General features: G+C 41.0%; 2 protein-coding genes across 22 annotated transcripts in view; one reads left to right on the forward strand and one right to left on the reverse strand.

Moving 5' to 3' along the window:
• Positions 1-2,540: 2,540 nt before the first annotated feature.
• nyx (nyctalopin) lies at positions 2,541-11,895 on the forward strand. Its single transcript, XM_033618063.2, has 5 exons — positions 2,541-2,662; positions 2,879-2,943; positions 5,295-5,581; positions 7,541-7,845; positions 9,964-11,895. Exons 2-5 carry the CDS (start codon positions 2,922-2,924, stop codon positions 10,790-10,792), a joined length of 1,443 nt encoding a protein of 480 aa, XP_033473954.2. The 5' UTR covers positions 2,541-2,662; positions 2,879-2,921; the 3' UTR covers positions 10,793-11,895.
• A 5,227-nt stretch (positions 11,896-17,122) lies between these two features.
• caska (calcium/calmodulin-dependent serine protein kinase a) overlaps positions 17,123-25,835 on the reverse strand; it is a 207,718-nt gene continuing 199,005 nt past the window's right edge. For 12 of the 21 annotated variants that reach the window (XM_033618126.2, XM_033618122.2, XM_033618117.2 and 9 more), the window contains 5 exons: positions 22,294-22,374; positions 22,139-22,219; positions 21,842-22,044; positions 21,339-21,422; positions 17,123-18,781 (listed from right to left, as the gene is read on the reverse strand). In XM_033618126.2, the coding sequence (XP_033474017.1) occupies positions 18,605-18,781; positions 21,339-21,422; positions 21,842-22,044; positions 22,139-22,219; positions 22,294-22,374 (626 nt within the window). In that variant the 3' untranslated portion in view covers positions 17,123-18,604. The remainder of the gene's footprint in view (positions 18,782-21,338; positions 21,423-21,841; positions 22,045-22,138; positions 22,220-22,293; positions 22,375-25,835) is intronic. The other 9 variants (XM_078174720.1, XM_033618127.2, XM_033618125.2 and 6 more) reach the window with 1 other exon arrangement.

Consider the following 25,835-nt stretch of genomic DNA (forward strand, 5'->3'; position numbering starts at 1 on the left):
TGACACATTCTGGTGAAACGAGGGTAAAATGACCAACAAAAAAGGAAGCTGACCTGTATTTGATGCCTCTACAGATGGTCTGTACCCGGCCGTCTGTGGGAGCCTTTTAGGCAGTGAAAAGACAGAACACCGGTTAACATCTCTTTCATCCTGCATCAGAACTGTTTACCCCAATTTTGGAAGGTTTTTTCATGTTACTCTTGAGAGGTCACATGGTCTCTAATGTGCTGAGTAGATTTCATAACCACTGAGCCACTGACACCCATTAAAACCCTGTTGTATAATAACTGTGTCACTTTGAAAGTAATATTTTAGGGACATTGAAGTAGTGGAGGATGTGTACAGACCCTTTACTTAAAGGGACAGTCCACCCCAAAATCAAAAATACATATTTTGTCTCTCACCTGTAGAGCTGTTTATCAGTTTGGATAGTTTTGGTGTGAGCTGCCGAATGTTGGAGATATCAGCCGTAGAGATGTCTGCCTTCTCTCCAATATAATGGAACTAGATGGCACTCAGCTTGTGGTGCTCAAAGTGCCAAAAATACATTTGAACAATTCAACAGTAACGTCTCTTTCCAGAAATCGTGACCTGGTTACTCAGGATAATCCACAGACCTTGTTGTGAGCAGTGAGTGTAGCAACATCACTTTGGCTTTGACAGATCAAAATCAAGTATTTCCACCAGTGATGGGCAAAATTTTTTGAATGACTCTTTAAGTCTCCAGTAGGTTTATGTACCGGAACACCTGTCAAACGTCCAAATGCTCATGAATCCCTGACCTGGCGTAACGTAATGCAGCAATGGCACTGAACGAACTGGCGAGGACCAGTTCACTAGCAAAGACCACGCCACAACAATCTGTCATGTAAAGGTTTCATTGTAATTCAGGAGGTGTAGTTGTTGAGGGTTGGTGAATGGATGTAAGTGGGGACGAAGGTGGAAGAGGGATGTCTTCTATTAGGTTGATCTGGGAGGATGTACGGAGGATCGGGCGGAGGGAGACTCAGTGTGGGAGTTTCGCCTCCCGAGCTGATCACAGGCCCCCCAGAGAGTACACAAAATGAGACATGGGAGAGGTGTGCACCAGATTGAATACGAAAAGATGAGGGACGAAGTGAAGGGAGAGTGGGTTGAGGAAACTGAGACAATCAGAGCAGGATGGGTCGACCAGGTGTACGTAGGCTTGACAGGTAATTAGAGGTGTGGTTGAGGCGAGGCCCTGCTCCTGAACCTAAGTTAACAAATTAATGTAATTTAAATCAAACTCAAGTTGAGTCCTCTGCCAGCCAAGGCCAATGATGCGTACACATGCTCTTTAGATGGTCATTCTGCTCTAGATATTACTCCATGGGCTCAGGAACACATTGGAAAACTATTGTCAGTAAACACAGGTCATCGCTGCAGCTACAAATGCCATGCAAAGTGAAAAGCAGATATCAACAACATCCAGAAACGGCGCCGACTTCTCTGAGCCTGAGCTCAGCTGAGATGGACTGACACAAAGTGGTCTGATGAGTCCATCATGGACATCATGTCCTCCGGGCTAAAGAGGAAAAGGACCATCCAGACTGTTACCAGCTCAAAGCTCAAAGCCAGCATCTGTAATGGTATGGAGGTTTGTTAGTGTCCATGGCATCATGGGTAACTTCTTGTTTCGTGAAAGCTACATACAGGTTTTGGAGCAACATATGCTGCCATCCGGATGACGTCTTTTTCAGGAACATCCTTGCTGATTCCAGCGAGACGATGAAACACAATCTGCACATGTTCCAACAGCGTGGCTTCATAGTAAAAGAGTGCAGGTACCAGTCTGACCTGTCTGCAGTCCACACCTGACTCCTATTGAACACGTGTGGAACATTATGAGGCACAAAGAACGACAACAGAGACTCCGAACTGTCGAGACCCTGAAGTTGTGCTATTTCAATATTATATTTCTATATCTATATTATAAATGAGATCTTGGTCTGAATGTGACTTTGTATTTGTACTTAAATACATCACTTGAGTAAATGTACTTAGTTACATTCCACCTCCGGGAGTTGAGTGAACTCTTTCCGCTCAGTGTAGAAAGATGTCCGTCCATACAGTGCGGACAGTACAGTAATCTTATGTCACACATTGTATTGATCGCCCCTCACATCAGATCACACCGCTGATGGTGCACTGATCCTCTAATCCATTTCAACATCTGCATTTCTGATAAGTTTCATGTCCAACTTCATGCTCTGTGTGTGTGTGTGTGTGTGTGTTGGTAAGTTACCGCTTTGACTCGGCCATTTGATCTGAGAGCTTTGCTTTACTTCTGTAATCCTGCCAACCGCCCATCTCCATCCCCGTCTCCATCACCATCCACCCCTCCTTCCATCACTCCATCCAGGGGATTTGACTGCCATTAAGAGATGGCTTTTTGCTATGTGTGTATTATGGAACACACACACACACACACACACACACACACACACACAGTGACGGGGGGAGGATGAAGTGTAAAAACACAACCACTCTCACTGAGAACTGTGTCAGGCTGAAGCATCAGTTGTGCCGTTGAAGGTGCACCGTGCAGACTGATGTGGGACGGACAGGATGGACACATGGACAAATATTTGGAGCATGACTTCTAACACACATGGATGCAGCTGTCGGGGAAGATCTGCAGGTATGACGCCTCCACCTCTGCATGTTAGATACATATCTGGCACTCACAGTTTTGATATTCTGTAAATGACTCTCCCTGTTATCAACAGTTAGAGTCAAACTGAGCTACAACAGTCACCTCCAGACTTCCAGCAACTGCCTTTGTTTGTCACATATTTATATAATTCACAACAGTTTATCATTTAAGTGCTGCTGTGCTCTTTTTGTGCTGTTTCAGACCTCCGTTAATCCTGGCATGTCCCAGATGAGAGACTACAGTAATGACTGTCATCACTTTCACTGGTCAGTTTCAATCCCTTCACTCCTCTGCTGTTTTTTTACCGCCTCTGCTGTAAAACAGACGATACCGTCTCTGTGAAAGAAACCTCACACCTTAAATCCTCCTAAAAACTTCAATTACACACCAAGTCCCTTTTAGCAGCCCGATGTGGCTACACATTTTGACAGATAAACACCTGTCTCAATTAGAAGCCTGGTCTCGTTACCAAGCAGTTCATTTTTACCAAAGTTCTTTTGATGTGTAAAACAGATAACGTTAGCTAACATTAGCTGTTTAGATCACACATAGAAATATAAATGTTTAAAGTTTGGTCAGTTTGGTGCTACACATCGTTAGCTTGGTTAGATTCTCCTCAATTCAGTCATTCAGTTCATTTTACGAGTGCCTGAGATGACCGTGATTTATCCAGATTTACTGGCATGACTAAAAAAATGGTGACTCGAAGTTGTCATGAAGTCAAAAAAACGAGTCCATTCCTTGATTACCCAGTAACTTATTCATATTCCTTAAGTCTGCAAGAATCAAAACAGTGTCATGACGCTCTCTGCGTCTGATGCCTCGTATGTCAGAGCTTGATTAAATGAATTATTTCTAATTGAAACATTATTTGAAGCCTAATTTTTATACAAGTAATATTCAGACTGGTTCAAATAAAGAATTTTATACACCTTATTATATACTTTTGCATAAAAGGAATTAAAGGCCTTGAGTTCAGTGATTTAAGCAAATAATAGCCTGGGTTACTATCTGAAGTTTTACGGTAATAAGCTCAGGAAGATTTCTTTTGACGAACCATCCAGAGATGTTGGTTTACCTGTGTTGATAGACGGATTGATTTGACTGATTGATCAGGGCCGAACTCGAGCGAGGGCGATGTGGATGGAGGGTGAAATCCCAGCAGGCACAGACAATACCTATTGTTGCGGGGCTAATCTCTGATGTAAGCTGTTCTGTCTTAATCACATCATCATTTCACCAGCAGCTGGCAAAGAGACAGTTCAGCCCTCGAACTGCCATCAAGCATCAAATCATTACTCCATCACTGTCCTTGTGTCGCTGAGAGCGTTACATCTTGGTGAGCCGCGACCATGGGAGCTGATCAGCATGTTTGGGTCTTTTTTTTATTTACTGGTGCTGAGGTGGTTGTAGATTTCTGCAAATTCTTAGTGTTGTTGGAGCAGTGGGGTAAAGAACCAGAGACAGAATCTGTGAAATTCATATTGATCTAAACTGGGGGGAAATGTTGAGTAAAAGTTAAGTAAAATATTTGCCTTAAAAACTACTTTCACAAGGTTCATTTAGTAGCTGTTTGAAAGGTTTCAATTGTGTTATGCAATCCAGCAGACAAACACAGGTAGCTACAGAAGCCTTAATGGTTACAAATTGTCTTAAAGGTCCAGTGTGTAGGATTTAGGGGGATATATTTGCAGAAATCAAATATAACAAGGTGTATAATCACCTGAAAATAAGATTCATTGTTTTTGTTCCCTTTGTATGAGCCGTTAGGGAGCAGGTCCTCGTCTACAGAGATTGCCATGTTGCACCGCCATGTTTCTACACTGTTAAACATAGAACCAAACCTGTACGTGTCGTGGGTCAGGTCTCAGGTCTCAGGTTTTGGGGTCCGGGTTGACTTGTGAACACCTCTAGTTAGAGGTGCTGGTGGAGTTTGTTGCCTTTAGACAGAGCCAGGCTAGCTGTTTCCAGTCTTAATGCTAAGCTAGGCTAACAAGCTGCTGGCTGTAGCTTCGTATAGGCACTAGAGTGGTATCAGTCCTCTCCTCTAACTCTTAGCAGGATGGCAAATAAGTGTATTTCCCAAAATGATGTACTATTCCTTTGACTAATTAGTCACTGCACAACGGAAACTAAGACGAAACAAAAATGTTATTCCAATAAATTCAAGTTGGTTTCTTTTGTTACTTGTAGCCACAGTATTTTTACGTGTTGATAAAAATGCAGTCAGATCTTGTGTTGAGACAAGGGGGACATTTTCTCAACTTCAATGACAACAATAAGTTTGGGAACCACAGATTTCGAACTCCAGTGTCGATTTGAAATAATTAAATGGAAGTTTTTAGTCCTGAACTACTTTGGAAATGATTTCTGTCCTCATACATGAACACGCCACTTGGAAATTGGTCGCATTGGTCCAAAAAACTGACCAGTAATCAGATGATGCTGCAGTAGAGTACGGATTACAGAGAGCTGTGGATATAATCTGTACACATTTCAGATGGTCAAGTGTGTTGTTTTAGTTGAAGAGTCCTGTCTTGTTTGGTTCCTGTGGTTCTTTGCAGCTCAGTATTTGGGCCTGACTTCTGATATCTGTTCTCCCTCTGTCCTCCTCCAGTCTCTGTGCTGTGCCTGCTGCCTCAGGCGGTGCTGGCACGGTGGGCGTGTGTTCGGGCGTGTCCAGCCTCCTGCACCTGCACTCAGGAGAAGAGCTGCAGCGTACTGTGCGACCGCACCGGCATGGCTGAGCTGCCCAAAGAGTTCCCCTGTGAGGCCTCGGCCATCAACCTGGACAAGAACAAACTCAAGTTCCTGTCAGAGAGGGCCTTCGGCACCCTGCCCTCCCTCAAGTCTCTCTCTCTGGACCACAACAACATCTCCTTCATCACCCCCGGAGCCTTCAAGGTGTGTCACGGTTTTGCTTTTTGAACGCTGCCCATTAACCAGTCAACCTTGTACATTTTTTTTTTTTTTTTTTTTTTCACTATTATGTGGGAAAACCATGTTAAACAAAATATTATTATAGATAGTACTCTAAAATGTGTCTGGAGTCAAGTCAAGTCAATTTAAAAGATTAACAAAAATAACAAATAGCATGTTTTTAGGATCTGTACTGGAAAAAAAGAACAGTAAGATGTTGTCATTCCATTTTTTTATTTGATTTACTCCTCTTAAAAGACAAGAACAACGTCTACAGACTGCACCTTCTGAAGGAGTTGTACATGTTGTTCTGTCAGTGAGTAATAGTCTGTGACATGCAGGTTTTCATAACGTGAACTACAAGGTTGGCTTGCATTTTTTGTGATGGCCTCCAGCAGAGTGAAAACTGCTTGAGAAGAAAACACTCACGGAGCACACACACTCTGTCAAGGCTGAATTATTCTCTCGATTTTTATAACAAATAATTCCTTAAAAATGCACATTTAGTAAACGGATTTCAAGTAGCTCCTGAGAAACAAGGTCAGTTCATCCAAAGCACCAAACAAACTAACATTTATTTACACATAGTGACATCCAGCGTTGTGGACAGTTAAAGGGAGACTTAAGATTTTTTTGATGTGGGGTTGTATGAGGTACTTATCCATTGACAATATATTACATACAGTAGATGTCAGTCAGCACGCCCCCAGTTTGGAGAAGCAGGCCGGAGTCTGACATGGAAGCTCAGCAATGTACTGTGTTGGATGGGGGCCAGCAACAAAATGTACTTAGCCACCTAAAAATGTCCCACCTAAAAGATCAATATCAGTGTCAATGTGCACTATATTTAGAATATTTTCAATGCTGTACCTTAATGTCAGACAGTGATTTTCTACTCGAAAATGAAGGTGTTATATCGCTCTCTTCAAAGCCAGACTCCATTTAGAAAACCAGTGATTTAACATTGCTGAACACAGGAGCTTTTGGTCTACCGCTGCCTCAATCAGTTAGTTTGTTTGTGTCATTATATGACTTTGGTGTTTAAAAGGGTTAGTTCGGATTCACTAAAGTCACACAATAAGACAAATAAACTAACTGACCAAGGCAGCAGTAGACCAGCAGCTCCGGTGTTCAACAAGTTAAAATGACTGTTTTTGTCAATGGAGTCTGGCTTTGAAGAGAGCATAGATGGGGAACTGAAGCTGTTAATGGCTTCCCTGCCAGAACAGGCTGTCTGCCTGAAAGGGAAAGCAATAAAAATACTCCTAATATAGCGTACACTTGGTGGAACTTTTTCAGGGTAGCTAAAATATGTTTTGTTGCTGGCACGCATCCACAGCATTGATGAGCTTCCGTGTCAGACTCCAGCCTGCTTCTTCAAACTGGGGGCAAGCCGACTGCCATCTACTGTATGTAATACACTGACTATGGATAAGTACAAAAACAACCCCACCTGAAAATATGCCTAGTTTCTGAGATATCTGCTGCTGAGAAATTTGCTGCAGCTCACAATAGAGGTGAATGAAATTAAAATGGCTGTGCTCAAATCATCACAAAATTACATTTGAAGAGCCAAAACAGCTTCACGCAGAAACAACTTCCTGATCTAATACGTTCTTTTTTCCAGTGCTTTGAGCAGCAGATATATAAAACCAAAAATATCTGCATGATTACCACTAGGTTTCAGTGGGATTATATGTTTGGAGTGAACTGCCTCTCAGAGAAATGAATCCAGATCTGCACCAGAAACAGTCACTTGTTTGTTCGCCCAAATTTCTACGGAAATTCATGTGAACCAGTATTTTTTCTTACTGATGTGTTATGTGCTGTGAAATCTCTTCTCTTGACAACACTTCTGCTAAAGCTTTTCAGTTTTACAAGGGGTCTTGTAAGACTGAAAAGCACCTTGTGAAACTACATGTTTAACCCCCCTCTGTCCTGCAGGGCCTCGCCAACTTAGTGGAGCTGAAGATGGCGCACAATGAGTACATCAGTTACCTTCACACACGGACATTCACGGGACTGAAGAAGCTGGTGCGCCTGGACCTGTCAGACTGTAACCTCTTCAACATCCCTGACCGCATCTTCATAGAGCAGACGGCGCTGAAGGAGCTGCTCTGCTTCCAGAACAACTTCAGGAGGATCCCCGGAGCCTTCAGGGGCATGGAGAACCTGACTCACATCTACCTGGAGAGGAACAAGATCGAGGCGGTGGCCTACAACTCCCTGCTGGGCCTGGGTAGTCTCAGGTGAGTCACAGGCTGGGGTGCTGTTAACTCACAGAGCTACAAGCAGGAATTAATATAGTCTACATATGTTAAAGCCTGAATGTGTAATTAGAGGTGATATTTTGCGATGCAGAATTAAAGCTGGAGTGGGCAGAAATCTGGAAAATGAAAAAAAGCAGAACTTGAAAATACACCATCCTCCTAAGCCCCTCCCACCAGACAACCACAGGCATATGCACACACGTCATACAGTAACCCAGTGTTTCTCATACATAGATTTATTTAATCTTATTTCATTGTAAAGCTGCTCTCAGCCCCTCCCTGCCCAGCTTTGTCTCTCTGTTTATCAGTTTATCAGACCAACCTTTAGTCTGTGGCTGTAGCAGCTGAAATTGAGCCAGCACCAGGTGTCACAGTCAGATGGGGGCCAGCAGCAGTGCTGGGTCTTAATTGTGTAACAGCAGCAACAGAAAGTTTTGTGATCCAGCAGGTAGTCGGGGCTGTCCGTACCCTGAATCTGGAGTTCGAGTTGGCTGGATTCGGGTTCTGCAGCTGCTGACAAGGGGTCTGCTTTTGGAGCTGCTGCCCATTCTGCTCCCACTGAGGTGGTCTGTAGCGGCGGGGAGTGAGGTGGAGGACACTCTAGCTAACGTTAGCTACTTAAACTAAAATGTAAAGTCTGGTTGAAATATTAGCAACATTTTCTCTCCATCTCTGAAACACTCACTGATGCTGACTTTTTTTTGTTTATTGTCAGATTCTCTTTTGGACTGTCTTTGATCAGTCCGTCTTTCTTTCTTGGCTTGCTTTGCAGTGTAGGCAGGTGTTGCCAAAGCTGGATTAGCAACTTTCTCTGCAGGATTCTCCGTCTCCATTGAATCAATCTTTCCGAAGGATCACAAGTATCTGTATTTGTAGAGCCGTCAATATGAGCGCCCTCTCTCTGAAATGATCTGAGTCTCCTGTCATGGATTAGATTTTCTAAAGCCTAAAAACAGAGCCAAGAGGAGGTGCAGAAGTCTAATTTTCTCTCAGATCAGTCAAATTAAAATACGTCAAAGTTTTTATAGGATTTTTGCCCAAGATGCCAAAATGAAACTGCCTACCCCAACTTTAACTCTGCCATCTCCTTATATCTGAACATTTCAGTCCTTCAAAAGCCCATAAAATTTGTTTAAAGAAGAATTCTGAGTATTGGTAACTTTGGTACAGCTCAGTTCTTCCCTTCCTCCGTGATGTTAATGTGGAGAACATTTCTCTTTCTTGTTGTGCTTTTCCTTTTTGTGTGTGTTTTGGTATCAGCGGGATCTCTGGATTTGGAGAGTATTGATATTTGTGATCTTGTGTGGTTGAGGAGGTGCTGACATCAGTTCAGTCTTTAAGGGTGCTCTCACACCTGCCCTGTTTGGTTCAGTCCAGTCAAATTCAAGTTCGTTTGCCCCCTCAGTGCAGTTCGTTTGGGCAGGTGTGAACACAGCAATCACACTCAGGTGTGCACCAAAACAACCGGACTGAGACCTTCTTGAAGAGGTGGTCTCAGTCCGGTTCCAAAGGAACTCTGGTGCGGTTGGTTTGTGGTGAGAAGGTGTTCCGACCTGGATGTGAAGCAACTGCAGTCACATGACACATTGTTTGGGTTAAACATGAGCATGTTACAGTCCTGGAGGATTATTAATGTGCACCTCCTCCTGTACTGCCTTAATATGCACATTCAGCACATCCAATGCATCAAAACATTGTTTTCTAGTTGGAGCCGCGCCTCGTTTTCAAACTGTATGGTTTGACTAAAATGAACAATGACAGCAATATAGTCCACGATGAGCAGCGCTAAAATCAACCTGCGTAGTTGTCCCTCCATTGTGACATTAGAAAGTGTCACATTTATCTTGCAAGTGTACTCTTCTTAAACGTTTGCTTTACTTCCTGGATTTTTCCCACATGGAAATTCTGACCAATCAAGAGCAGCCTTCTCACACAAGGCATTTGATCTGGTCCTCTTGTAAATGCTGCCGTGAGAACATGAACCAACTCTAGGCAATTATACAACTTTGGAACAACATGAGTCCCTGATTCAGACCAGAGGAGACGACTCTAGGGCTGAAAGCAGACTAAAATGTCTCTGTCTTCTTCTTATCTCAGGTACCTGAACCTCCAGGAGAACCGCATCAATGTGATCCATGACCAGGCCTTCCAGGACCTCGTACGGCTGGAGAACTTCTACCTCAATGACAACCTGCTGTCTGATCTGCCCCGGCTCGCCTTCAAGGGTCTCATCCGCCTCAAGATGCTCAACCTCGGGGGAAACCAGCTGACCAACGTGTCCAAGACGTGGTTCAGTGACCTGGTGGAGCTGGAGGTCCTGTACCTGGACAGGAACCAGCTGGTTAACATCGAGGAGGGAACTTTTGAGAACCTGACCAGCCTGATCACGCTCCACCTGAACAGCAACAACCTCACCACCCTCCCCTTCCCCGTTTTCCAGCCCATCTACTTCCTGGGCCGCCTCTACCTCTTCAGGAACCCCTGGGAGTGCGACTGCTCCTTCGAGTGGATGAAGGAGTGGATGGAAAGCTACAAGCTGGTGCGGGACATCCCCTGCGCCTCTCCGTCTTCCGTGGCGGGGCTGGATCTCAGTGAGGTGGTTTTCACCAAGGTGAACGGCACATGCGTGGACCCTGGAGAGCTGAACTTGACCACAGCCTCGTCAGAGATCATCTCCACCACGGAGAACCGCTTCAACAGCCTCATCTCCAAGCTGCTCCAGCAGGAGCTCAGAGAGGAGATGGGGAACGGTACAGAGAGCCTCCGCAACGGGACCCTGCTGGAGCCTGAGGAGGGGCAGCTCTCAGCAGGGGTCGGAGGGCGACGGGCCGAGGCGAGCCAATCATATCTCTGCTTCACTTCAGTGTGGCTCATCTTTGGTTTGATTGGCCAGTTAGATATTAATTACTGTCTTTCTTGCACATGAGAAGAGTGGAAATGGACATGGGGTTTGCTTCCTGACCCTCAGAAACAACAAGGAGTAGCTTTTTTGAAATTGCCGATGAGATAAAAGATGTTTTCATTTCTCTATGAAAGCACGGAGGAATACGCTTCCTCTCAGGTGTGGTTGCTGGTGTGAGTCTGCCCTGCCAAACCTAGGATTTGGGGATTATTTCATGTGAAATGCAGGCATGGGAAAGTGACTATTCTCAGCTATCTTCAGAGGAAAGACTGACATTGACATGGCGGCATCTATGAGCTGGTTCTATACAATAATCTATGATATTTATAGATTACATAACTGATGCAAATCTGTCCTCCTTGTTCATAAACAGCTGTACAGTTGCAGGAGTTCTACGACCACAGACGCGGGTGTTGATTTCAAACGACATGCTCATATATGTAAACCTACACTTTCTGTTGCATAATGCTCAATTTTAATTAATATTATATAATATTCGTAGCATTACGTAGTCTGTTACGAGTGTTTTTTTGTATCTCCATTCACATCTATGTGTAAAGTTAAAGGAGATAAGAGCTCCTGCAGTTATCTCCTAAACAGATGTCCCCTCTGCTCGTTTCTGTTCATTCAGCTCTGCAGCTTTTCCATAAATGCATTAATCTTCTTATTGCATGCGGCTCAGTGTCGTCGCTGCTTCTGTGTGCTACGGCGTAATGGAGGGACTTTGTCGTTGCTTTTGCCTCCTGTGCATGGACTGTTTTCCCCATATGGACGTGACCTCTCTGTATATGGGGGTGTGACTGCCATATGTCAGGCTGTGGACGAGGGAGGGAGTAGTGTCAAAGCGTTTCACTTCTCTGTGCGATAAGAAAGCTTTCAGGTGTATCACAATCTGCAACATGTTCTGCATATTTCAGAGTTTCTCTGTATAAACTGATGTGTTCTGTGTAGCTGATAAAGATCATCCCTGTTCTAACACCAGCCACTGCTTTCGTCTTACCCTGGTGAATCTATGTAGTTTGGTTCAGACAGCCGGTGATCCAGTTCAGTGGTATTATTAGACAAACTGCTCTGTCACATGATATATTTTTCTAAATAAATAAATTAAGAAATTGCTGTTGAACTTTTGACGTGCCTGCTCAGTGACTCCTTTCAGCCTCGGTCGAGGAGTCGACCCGTTTCAGCGGTGAACACCGGTTAATCTGCACGCTGGCCTGTTGGCCCTTTAATGTGGGATTAGGCTGGGACTAAGACAACTGGGGGAGCTGGATCTAATGCAGCTGGTTTTAATCCCGGACCTCTGCAGGAACGTTGGAGGGAGTGCGTTCAGGATGTATTTAATTCATCTGGTTGAAATGACAGAGGTGTCACAGAAGGGCTACTGTAGTGAGGTCACTGTTGTCTATGTAGCCACTGGTTTACGTTTCACAGGTGTGTTGTAGGACAAACTGGTCATGCTTCATTTTACAGGTGATTTCCTGTTCATTGTCTGTAACCGCTTATCCTGTTGGGGGTTGTGGGTTTGCTGGAGCCTATCCCAGCTGACACTGGGTGAGAGGCAGGGTTCACCCTGGACAGGTCACCAGACTATCACAGGGCTGACACATAGAGACAGACAACCATTCACACTCACATTCACACCTACGGACAATTTAGAGTCACCAATTAACCTGCATGTCTTTGGACTGTGGGAGGAAGCTGGAGCACCTGGAGGAAACCCACACTGACACAGGGAGAACATGGTAACTCTGCACAGAGGGACTTCAAAAAATGAACTCTCCTAACGTGTAATAGTATGTTACAATTAATTTCTCAGTCTTATTATCTTCAGTATTTCACAGTGATATCTACATTAGCCTGTCTCCATCCAGCTGAGGTGACGTATGAATTTCAAAACCATACTTCATAAAAAGCAAAGTGAAACACAGCTGTCCTCCGTCACCGCTGCCTCTTTTTTCACATGTTAATGCTGCAGGATTACGCAACAGTAAAACACTGTGTTCAGGCTGCCGTTTGTTCTAATCACTCACTTGGATTGATTGAAATCACAAAATGCAGCACTTGACACGGAGGTCAGCCGAGTGCACATCCACCTGAACCAGGACTTTGTATTCAGTGTGCGTGACTTCATTTTCTAAAATTTTAGAAGTCAGTTTTAGGACTGTGAATTATGATTATTGTCATTATTATTGTTTTGTGGATTGTTTTATCCATTAATAGATTGATTCGTTCCATTTAAATGATGCATTGCAAAAAAAGTGTAAAAAGATCATTACATTCCTCATGGTAAAAAATATATTTTTAAGAAATATTTTTGGGTGCATTTAATGCCTTTATTACAGCAGAACAACGACAGGAAATGAGAGGAGAGATGTCGGGAATTATATGCACTTCATGGTTTGCATCATATGATTAACTCTAGGAGATTTTAAATACTGACTTTTTTATATTTAAGTTTAGCTGCCACCACTTTCATTTTCTCCTCAAGGCATCTGAGTGACTTTTGAGTTGATGCTGTCTCTGATTGCTGGTCTGTTGATATGGATCCATTTAAACGCCACTTTTTTATTGATTGTTTTGCAGATTGCTTTCTTCTTCTTCTTTTTTCTTGTTCCAATCAACAGTCCAAACACCAAAGATTTTCAATTTGCTGTAATAAGAATGAGAAAAGCAGCAAATGCTCAGCAAATATTTAAAAAAGACAAAAAAATAATTATCCGAAATAGTGACATTTTGTGTCAGTCGACTGATTGATTTTGATTAAACATTTCAGCTTCAAAATATAGTCATGCAGTCACAGGGACAGAGATTATTGAGTTCAGTAATATCACAATGTTGTTCATCTGACTGTGTTTGTTTGTTAGTTGCACGTTGCTTTGTGTCATTTCTTTGGCATGTTTTCTGTGCAGTTCTTGATTCAGTTAACGACCCTGTTTGCCCTCAATAATCCATTTTCTTCCACTCTGTTTGGCTTTTGTCACCACGTCCCTCTGTGCCCTCTCTGCCTCACTGTGTGGTTGTGTGTTGTCCTCCTTATAAAAAAAAAGCTTATTCATTATTATGAATATTTTTTTTGTAATGGTTAGCATTGTTGCCTCACAGCAAGAGGGTTCCTGTTACGAACCCAGTGTGGGGGAGCCCGTTTGTGTGGAGTACACCAAGACATTTTGGTGATAGTTTGAACGACATGCTATACTATGACTTTTTGATGATATTTTGGACGACATGCTATACTATGACTTTTTTATGATGTTTTGGACGACATACTATACTATGACTCTTTTATGATGTTTTGGACGACATACTATACTATGACTTTTTGATGATATTTTGGACCACATACTATACTATGACTTTTTTATGATGTTTTGGACGACATACTATACTATGACTTTTTGATGATATTTTGGACCACATACTATACTATGACTCTTTTATGATATTTTGGACGACATACTATACTATGACTTTTTGATGATATTTTGGACGACATACTATACTATGACTTTTTGATGATGTTTTGGACGACATACTATACTATGACTTTTTGATGATGTTTTGGACGACATACTATACTATGACTTTTTGATGATGTTTTGGACGACATACTATACTATGACTTTTTGATGATATTTTGGACGACATACTATACTATGACTTTTTGATGATGTTTTGGACGACATACTATACTATGACTTTTTGATGATGTTTTGGACGACATACTATACTATGACTTTTTGATGATGTTTTGGACGACATACTATACTATGACTTTTTGATGATATTTTGGACGACATACTATACTATGACTTTTTTATGATGTTTTGGACGACATACTATACTATGACTTTTTTATGATATTTTGGACGACATACTATACTATGACTTTTTGATGATATTTTGAACAACATACTATACTATGACTTTTTTATGATGTTTTGAACGACATGCTATACTATGACTTTTTCAATGATATTTTTGATCACATACTATACTATGACTTTTATGATATTTTGAACGACATACTATGCTATGACTTTTTGATGATATTTTGGACGACATACTATACTATGACTTTTTGATGATATTTTGGACGACATACTATACTATGACTTTTTTATGATGTTTTGAACGACATACTATACTATGACTTTTTTATGATATTTTGGATGACATACTATACTATGACTTTTTGATGATATTTTGAACAACATACTATACTATGACTTTTTTATGATGTTTTGAATGACATGCTATACTATGACTTTTTCAATGATATTTTTGATCACATACTATACTATGACTTTTTTATGATATTTTGAACGACATACTATGCTATGACTTTTTGATGATATTTTGGACGACATACTATACTATGACTTTTTGATGATATTTTGGACGACATACTATACTATGACTTTTTTATGATATTTTGGACGACATACTATACTATGACTTTTTGATGATGTTTTGGACGACATACTATACTATGACTTTTTGATGATGTTTTGAACGACATGCTATACTATGACTTTTTGATGATGTTTTGGACGACATACTATACTATGACTTTTTGATGATGTTTTGAACGACATACTATACTATGACTTTTTGATGATATTTTGGACGACATACTATACTATGACTTTTTTATGATATTTTGGACGACATACTATACTATGACTTTTTGATGATGTTTTGGACGACATACTATACTATGACTTTTTGATGATATTTTGAACAACATACTATACTATGACTTTTTTATGATGTTTTGAACGACATGCTATACTATGACTTTTTCAATGATATTTTTGATCACATACTATACTATGACTTTTTTATGATATTTTGAATGACATACTATGCTATGACTTTTTTATGATGTTTTGAACGACATACGATACTATGACTTTTTTATGATATTTTGAACAACATGCTATACTATGACTTTTTCAATATTTTTGATCACATACTATACTATGATTTTTTGATATTTTGAACAACATGCTATACTATGACTTTTTTATGATATTTTGAACAACATGCTATACTATGACTTTTTTATGATATTTTGAACAACATGCTATACTATGACTTTTTCAATGATATTTTTGATCACATACTATACTATGACTTTTTGATGATATTTTGAACGACATGCTATACTATGACTTTTTTATGATGTTTTGAACGACATGCTATACTATGACTTTTTTAAGATGTTTTGGACAACATGCTATACTATGACTTTTTGATGATGTTTTGAACGACATACTATACTATGACTTTTTTATGATATTTTGAACAACATGCTATACTATGACTTTTTTATGATGTTTTGAACGACATGCTATACTATGACTTTTTTATGATATTTTGAACAACATACTATACTATGACTTTTTGATGATATTTTGAACAACATGCTATACTATGACTTTTTTAAGATGTTTTAGACGACATGCTATACTATGACTTTTTCAATGATATTTTTGATCACATACTATACTATGACTTTTTGATATTTTGAACGACATGCTATACTATGACTTTTTTATGATGTTTTGAACGACATGCTATACTATGACTTTTTATATTTTGAACGACATACTATACTATGACTTTTTTATGATATTTTGAACAACATGCTATACTATGACTTTTTTATGATATTTTGAACAACATACTATACTATGACTTTTTTAAGATGTTTTGGACGACATGCTATACTATGACTTTTTCAATGATATTTTTGATCACATACTATACTATGATTTTTTGATGATAATTTGAACGACATACTATACTATGACTTTTTTATGTTTTGAATGCCATACTATACTATGACTTTTTTATGTTTTGAACGACATACGATACTATGACTTTTTTTATATTTTGAACGACATACTATGCTATGACTTTTTGATGATATTCTGAACGACATATTATGACTTTTTTATATTTTGAACAACATACTATACTGACTTTTTTTGAAATTTTGAACGACATACTATGACTTTTTTATGAAATTTTGAACGACATACTATACTATGACTTTTTTATGATCTTTGATCACATTATAAAACATGACTTTTTTAAATGAAATTTTGAATGACATTCTGCAGTATGCAGTTTCTATGAAATTTTGAATGACATACTATACTTTTTTTCTGATATTTTTGATCACATATTAAACTATGACTTTTTAATTAAACTTTGAATGACATACTATACTATGACTTTTTGTGAGATTTCTGATTACATACTATACTATGACTTGATACTGTGATACTCTGCTCAGTCTGAGATGTTTGTGTCAGTGGAAAAGAAAAAATGAGAGCCACTCAAAGGTTCACTTTCCAACACATAAAAGGAAATATATTTAAAAAATTGTTCATACTGAAGAGCTTTTATCATTGCAGAGTCATTTACACAAGGGGCAGTTTGTATGTCATTCTGTCATATTCATATACATGTTAATCAGATGCACACGCTGCCTCCTCTTCCCTCGCAAAGTCGTCACCTTTGCAGAATGTATAGTGTACACTTCCTTTGTAGACAGTTACACAGTTTCAGAATAAAAATCAGCATTTCATCTCTCGTTGATTTTTAAACTTGATTGAAACATTAATACTCTTGGACATCACATCTCTGAAATGGCAAATGAGGAATAAGGTGGAATTCTTCCTTTTCTTGTGTATGACAAATCAAAAAGAGAAAAATCGACTTTTATTAGATTTTTTTTACAAACACATCTCACTACATGGTCAATCATCATCATTATCATCATCATTATTATTATTATTATTTTTTTTTATAAATCTGTGGTTTAGAAATGTCACCCGAAATGCAAGGGATGTGCATAGGTGTCAAGTCAACGTCCGGCTCCGTCGCTGTTAGTTTTTTCTTGCCCCTCTTGCTTCCCTCGGCTGAGTTCAGTCTTCCAAACAGCTGGAATGTTTTTTTAAGGTATATATTTTTGTCTTCTTTTCTTTCTCAGAGGTTTACAGAGGGACACGGGGAACACTGACTGACTGACAGCATGGAAGCTTGCAAATGTCCACATGCATGATAACCTCATTCAAATCTCTAAAACATTATTTATGGATTTATTTAGAAGAGACAGTACCTGGCAGGTAGGAAGGTAGAAAGGTGTGAGATAAAGTAGCTGTACCGAGGGCTGACAACAGGATGATGGGAGGATGTAACCCAGCGTTACAGCTCAGAAAAGAACAAGAATGAATAAATAAGGAGGGCCGGTGACATGATCTATAGGTGAGAAGACATTGCAGTGTGTTTGTGTGCTTTTACTTCAGTCTGCCGACAGACAGAATACCCACTGACAGTGTCTTTCTACAGATGGTTTAGTACTACAACACCCAACAGGACTACAATGCGATGGGAGGACGGGACACAGTACTGTCTCTTTAAAACAAACATCTACAAAAATGTTGCCTCCTAGCTAGTACAGACATGACAATATTCACTTTTGTTTAAACTCTTGTTTTTATACATCACTATGACTAGGTCGTCTGTCAGGGCAAGAGTCCGATAATCGGCTGCCGCAGGTTGTTGGTGCAGCGTTCAGGAGGAGTTCGGTTGAATGCTGTGGTCGCTTTCACAGTACGCTGAGGGGGGTTCTCAATCAAGTGCAGTGTAGAGAGAGGTTTCCCGTCGGTTTTTTGTTAATCGTTAATCGTTAATTGTTAATTTTTTTTTTTTAAATTTCTTATTCTGAAGAGGGGATGATGGGAGTTTGGCTGAGGTGTTGTTGCTGGGAGGGGAGGAGGAGGTGTAGGTGTAGGTGTAGGTGGTATCAGTCAGGGTTGCAGGTCAGTAGACCCAGGACACGGGGACCCACTGGCTGGTGGTGCACACCAGGTCAATGGCCTCCTCCAGGTGCCTGATGGTCTCGTCAATCTCGTTGTTGATGATGGTCTGGTCGAAGTAGTGAGCGTAGGTCTTCTGCAGGATCTCAGACTCCTTCTGCAGCCGCTGGAGAGACTCGTCCTGGAGGAGGAGGAGGAGGAGGAGGAGGAGGAGTAACAGAGGGTGTTAGACATCGATGAAGGCAGAGAGGGTGATGGAGAGAAGAGAGCACATACAGGACTGAAAGAGAAATCCTACAGGCCCCTACACACTGTGTGATCGAGCTGTCTGAGACAAGAACAGAAAACTGAGAGAAACATGATGAGAACTTTGCGAGCAGAGAGACAGATCAGAAACTGAGAAAGATACCATGTACAAACTCAGTGATCACACTCTGGACATACAGACTGGCCGACACAGGCAGGCTGCAGTGAGAGTCTCTCTCCATGGGATATTTAAAAACAGCAGCTTTGTGCATTTAGTTCTTCTCAGGCATTTTATAGTTACACTTTACTAATAAAACTCTCCACAGTATGAACAGTGGTTACATGAGCCTCAAAACCAGACACAACTCAGCCCTGAGCAGAGTGACCGTCCTCTACTGACCAATCAGACTGCAGCGTTCACAGCTCCACCTTTTAGTACCAGATCTGTGTGCTAGGTACCCCAACAGAGGAGGGGGGACCAAACATGGGGACGCTAAGGAACGGTTCTATTGGTACCATCCACAACTTTTACAGTGGGAACGGGGCTTTAGGGTACCTAGCACACAGATCTGGTGTGTTAGGTACCCTAAAGCCCCGTTCCCACTGTAAAAGTTGTTCATACCGTTCACGTGTTATGTGCGTATATTCTAATCCTCACTTGTAGAACAAAAAAAAAAAAAAACATCACAGAGCGTCGTTCCTGTGGGCTACAGCAACACTAAACCCCTGAGCTTGCCTGAGAAGGACTAAATGCACAAAGCTGCTATTTTTAAATATCCCATGGAGAGAGACTCTCACTGCAGCCTGTTCTATTTTGTTCTGAAAATGTGGGCGTGCAGTCTCGTTCTGTGGACGATAAACCAGGTGCAGACTTCCATCTGTGTCACCGCTGATGAGGAAATACAGCGAGTGCTGGACGGAGCAGTGAGTGACAACAACCCCGCCCACATTTAAGAGGACTGTCTGAACACACCGAGGGTCTAGGTACCATGTCTGAAGGGTTACTGCTGGTTCCAAAGGGACTGTACTGAAAGTGTTTGATGAAAACGAATACATTGTTGTTTCTTTAATAATTTCATTACCTTTTATATTCCACTGGAATTAATTGAAATCACTGTTTTAAATCGTAACTGTGCTTTAGCAACACATTAAATGTCATGCCAGTAAAGTTTATTGAATTGTAAATTGAATAGAGACAGACAGAAAATGGACAGAGACATTAGGGGCCTATGACACGGCTGTTACAGCACAGTGTGTGTCGGGGCCTTTACTCAGCAGAAGAGGAAGTGAATGGGAAACACAGAAGGCGGCACTTTCCACTAGAAGCATATGGCAAGGAACACACACACACACACACACACACACACACACACAATTAAAAATAACAGTGTGTAGTCACTGTCCTGTCAGGCTTTACTTACTGGCAGCGTTCGACACCACCTGGGCATCTGAGGGGAGCGCCAAAGAAACAAAACGCATGCAGCATGCAAAAATAAACGAGTGCAGAGAGGAATGAGAGGCAAACAGATGAGAATGAGAGGCTGCTAGCACACACACACACACACACACACACACACACACTGAACACACTGTGTGATGGTGACAGTGCTTCACATACTGACTCTGCAGATTTTAACCAACACAAAATCTGTCAGTGAATCAGAGTTTAGAAAACCAGCAGACAGGTTCAGAACAACTGATGATGTAAAATGTGTCACTGTAAATGGGTCAGACATATAACAACTAATTGTTTGAGTCATTTTTTTTTAAAGTAAAAATGAAATATTTTCTGGTTTCACCATCATTATTTGTGAGGATTTGATTTGTTCCTGTTGTTTTTCATACAAGACAGTAAACTGAATATTTGGGGTGTTAAAACTCTTCCATTGATTCACAGATAAACCTCCGCATTTTGACTCGACAGTCTTAGAAACAGGTGTGCAATTTTAAAACTATCTAAATCTGGGTGGTTAACAACACATTATTCTGCAGTGTGACTCATTACACACATTTATTTTTACTTAACAGGACTTATATAGTGGGTCACAATAAAGTTTTATTTTTAAAAAGGCTCAATAAGTTCATTGAGCAGCTGGGCACTGTGGCTTTTTCAATTTCTTCTTTTGTAAATATTGCTCAGATGTGCATTTGTTGGGGACTATTTTCAGCAGCGGATTGATCCTGATTCAGTGCTGTAGTGAGTATTTGAGGCAACAGGACGGTGTGTGTGGGATTGAGTCAAAATAAACTACAGTGTGTGTGTTCATGGTGATGTAGGAATGTGATTCACTGATGTGTTTCTATTTGTGGGCAGCAGTGGAGCTCTGAGGCACAGAGGCAGAAGATAAATCAGGCTTTGGATACATTCAGTGTTGTTTTGGGTCTTTTCACGAGATTTTGTGAACAATAATAAACATGTAGAATATCAACACCCTTACCCTCTAACATGTATCGTGTGTGTGTGTGTGTGTGTGTGTGTGTGGTGTTCCCACCTCATTGATGCCTGGTGTGATAGTTGGTGCAGCAATAAAGACGACATACGGGGCAAACTCTGCTGTCCGCAGGACCTTCAGGGCCTGATGGAGAACAGGTGTTAGACATAAAAATGTCCTCATATATGCACGAATGCACACACACACCTCCACACACCACAGGCTGCATAAATAGATGGCTGACACGTCTCCACTTCCTCCCACTTTACAAAACATTTGGAGCCAGAGTCTGCACAGTAGTGATATCTGCACATTGAATTCCCGCCCATAGCCCTGTCTGACCAATCGTGAGCAGCACCGTTAATTGTAAGGACACCGACCGGCACAAACTGCCGTCAATCATGGCGTCAAACCCACTTTTTATAGCATCAATCAACAAATTAAAACAAAACTTCTCTGGTATCTAGATATTATCATACGTCTATGAACTGTCATGTTGTCCATCTTTATTTATTTATTATACAGTCTATGACACACACACACACACACACACTCACACACACCTGAGGTTCGACGTCCAGTATAGCTATGTGTCCCTGTTGGTGGATCTTCCGGATGGTCTCCAGCCGCGTCCCGTACATGGCGTCCTCGTGGCTGCCGTACTCCAGGTACTCGTTGTTGCTGATGTCCTGCATCATCTGGTCGTGGGAGACAAAGTAGTAGTTCTTCCCGTTCTCCTCGTCCTTCTTTGGAGGTCTGGTTGTGTCTGTGGGACACCAGGAGACAAAGAGCGTTCACATCCACTGACACACACAGTGGTGCTGTTAAATGCTGCAGAGGACCTCGATCATGTGTCTTACGTGGGATGGGGTAGGCGAATCTGTCGGGGTGTTTGGTGATGAGTGTGTTCTTAATGTGTCGTCTGCCCACTCCATGGGCCCCTGACAAAGACACACACAGTCAGTTATAAAGGCAGACGCTCAGATTTCCTGCTGCTACACTCAGCAGTACTCACCTAACAAAACTAGTGTTTTTCTCTTGAAAGCAGGAAGCTTCACAACCTCTTCATACGTGACGAGATCTAGTTGGTCGAACACTGGAAGTGAGACAGAGAAGCAGAGTAAGAGGATGTGGAGAGGAGCATTCTGGGACACACAGCAGTTAGAGTGAGGGGAACAAGGCGTACTAAAGCGTCTTAAACACATCTGGTGACTATGTGGTGAAGAGAAGAGGAAGTTGGGACATTTGTCAAAACAAAGCAGATTAAAAATCTCTCTGGCAACAAGCCTAATGTTGAAACAGTGAGTGGAAAAGACGACTGGAGAGCTGAGATGATCTGTGGAGTGATGATGAGTCTTTTAAAATAATATCCCATCAGAAATTCCTCCAGTGAGAGAAGGGATCATGGGAAGAGCTCATGCTAGAAAACAAAATATATTTAATCAGGATAATGAAAGTATAATTACTGCTGCTGTGTTCATCTGTGCCTGGTTGCATAAAGACTGCTACAAGAAACAGCTTCTCTTGACTGATGAAGTGAAGAAGATTTCTGATTTCTGAAGTCTAGCAGGACTACAGAAAGTTTCCATGGGGATGACACTGCTGTAAATTGAATTTAGCTTGTTATCCAAACCTCAGTGATGTCTTCATAGAGTTGTGACAAAAACTACTTTGTGATAAAGACAGAAAAATGAGCAGAGCTGGAGGAAGAGACCTCACGTGTCTGACCAGCTGATTAAATCTAATGGAAAAGTGTCTTCTAGTTTGAAACAGTACTAAAAATATAAGTCAACTGATTCCTCAATAAGCAACAACTCAGTTTGCGTTTAAGTTTTTTTTGGTTGAAAAATGCTAAAAATGATCTGGTTCCAGCTTCTAAATGTGAATATTTGCAGCTTTTTTCTTTGTCTTCTATGATAATAAATCAAATTCAAGGTTTCCCACACATTCATTTCATTAAAACAAAATTCACTTACTGCAAACACTGAATATTCGTCTCGTTGGAGGGTTTTTTGATACAACCAAATGCTGAAAAAGGACTTTTTTTAGGCGAACTAAATGCCTTTCATGACCTGAAAACACACTGAAATAGATGCAGCTACACGTATACTGTGTGCATCTGGAGTTATACCATGTTTGTGTTACCTAACCAACATATTTGCCGTAGTAGCGACATGTCGACGGACAGCAAACATCTGTCACTTAAAGCAGTTCAGAGCTGATCAGATCAGATCAAACTTTTCGACCCAGCAGAATGAACCGTTAAGTTTCACTTTCAATGCATCTGTTGTTCCGCTGCTCCATCTCTGCCCCGAGTACGGTCAGTGCTTCGACAGTGTGGTGCTACAAATAACTGAACATAATATATAATCCAGCAGCGCTCCTAATGAACAGTCCAGGTGCAAAAATAGAAATGCGGCATGCCATGATTAAAACATCTGGCGCCACAAATAGTAGCTGCAATAGTCACTTTTTACAGTGTGTTTTCAGGTAATAAATGGCATTTTGGTCAACTAAAAAAGTTCTTTTTAGCATTTGATAGTATCAAAAAACTCTCTAAGGAGTCGGATATTCTGTTTTTGTAGTGAGTGATTTTGCTTTATTGGTTTTCATCGTTTTTCTGTTGAAAACTAGCATTATTAGCACCATGCTAACCAAGCTAACAACTAGTGTTAGGGTTAGCTCCACCCTTTCATCCAATATGGTCAAGACTTTAAAACAGGAGTCCACAAACCCACGCGTGACATCACGGTTGCTGCGTCCATTATTTGTACAGTCTATGGATCAAACAAGCAATTTGAATATCCCAGCTTTGGCTTTGATTAATTATTATTATTAAATATTCTTAATTATTAGCCAGAGCTCAAGGCATCAAATTAAAATTGATTGTTTTATCCAGCAATCATTCAGTTTACTTTCATACGTGAACACGAAAAGCATCAAATTTTCATATTCGAAAAGCTGGAGCCAAACATTTTCTGCTAGAAAAATAATCCACTTATTTTTAATTCTACCTCATTGATTAAGACTTTTCATAAGGACTTGATTTAAGTTAAGTTTGTGCAACTATTTCCTTCAAAAAAAAGCACAAGGTTACTTTCATTTACTGACTTCATCAAAAGCTTTATGCAACTGTGCACAGATTTCTTTGAACCTAACTTTAGTAACTGAACATTATATGGTGTGTTTTTCAACAGAAACAGTAATTTCAGTGAACGCCTGGTACGACCCTCTAAACATTTTTCTGCGTGACAAAACACAGAGCAGAAAAAATGAGGGTAATTGCAGGTTGTCTGTTGTGCAGAGTGTATCACATGTTGGAGCAGAGCTGCTCACTGTACAATGTGTTCTCAGCCTCTGTAACATGAGCCTCCGCACAGCCACCATCTCAGGGCGCTGACTGGGGAAATACAATACCCACCAGTCACTGGGTTCTCTGATGCAACAGGCGGCTGCAGACCGACGGTGAGAATTGTTTGAAGCTGCACAGAGTGAGGGAAGAAACTGTATCGACTGAGTATGTTAGTTAATGCCAGAGACTGTTTACTGTCGTCTGGCTCTGCTGATGAGCACATTCAACCAAACGTGGATTAAAAATGGGTTAAGATGAACATCACAGCACACAGTGTCTGAAACACACACACACACACACACACACACTAAACTACATGTTTCAGTTTTGTCTCAGCCTTCTGTTGTTTTATGATCCAATCAACAGAAGCAAAACTGAAGCAGTGGCAGTGACAGCTGATTTAATCTACAGGGTTAATCAAATAAACAGAGAGAAGAAGAAGAAGAAGAAGAGAGAGGAGGAGCTGGTTGCTGTCACTGGTTGTTACTTACATGCACAGAGGCCGTTCAGTAGGAGAAAGCGAGAGAGATGAACAGGAGGGGTCATAACATGGTTCGGTTACAACAGCAGAATTACAAAATGTTACACACAAACAGCAAGATACAACAGCTGGGCAGCTGTGCAGCACAGCGCCAACAATGGAGATGGAAATACACAGTGTGCTGTTGTTGTTGCTGCTGCTGAAGGGTAAAATCACACCGACTGGTGAAACGTCACTGTGTGAGACGTGGTGCGGACTCTGCAGAGGATCTGCTGATGGTGATGACAAACACCAGCAGCACTGCAGAGTCTCAGACACACTGGGATCAGTCAGGGCCGGAGAGGGAGAACCAGGATTTGTGCTGTGAATTTGAGATCGACTTTAAACAGCAAATAATTAATCTGAAATTTGTGTTTATTACAATTTTGTAATTTGATGGTTTTCGTTCCAACACATAGTAAGATTTAATCTTTGAGGTGGAAACAATAACGACAGTTGTTGGGAGCTTAAGTCTTTTTTCCACACACCAACACGGTGAACGAAGAATCCAAAAAAAGGCAAACATTGTTTGACTGATTGTTTCATTGACTGAATTAAAGCAAATGGTATTTAACAACGGCAAAACTACATAAAACTTCTGTTTGCAAAGTCTCACACAGCTCGTGCAGTATAATCTAAGCCTCATTCGTCCAGTCGTACGCTCAGTACTTCACAAAGTATTTCT

This window comes from Epinephelus lanceolatus, chromosome 14 (assembly GCF_041903045.1).
Source record: "Epinephelus lanceolatus isolate andai-2023 chromosome 14, ASM4190304v1, whole genome shotgun sequence".
NCBI classification, from domain to species: domain Eukaryota; kingdom Metazoa; phylum Chordata; class Actinopteri; order Perciformes; family Serranidae; genus Epinephelus; species Epinephelus lanceolatus.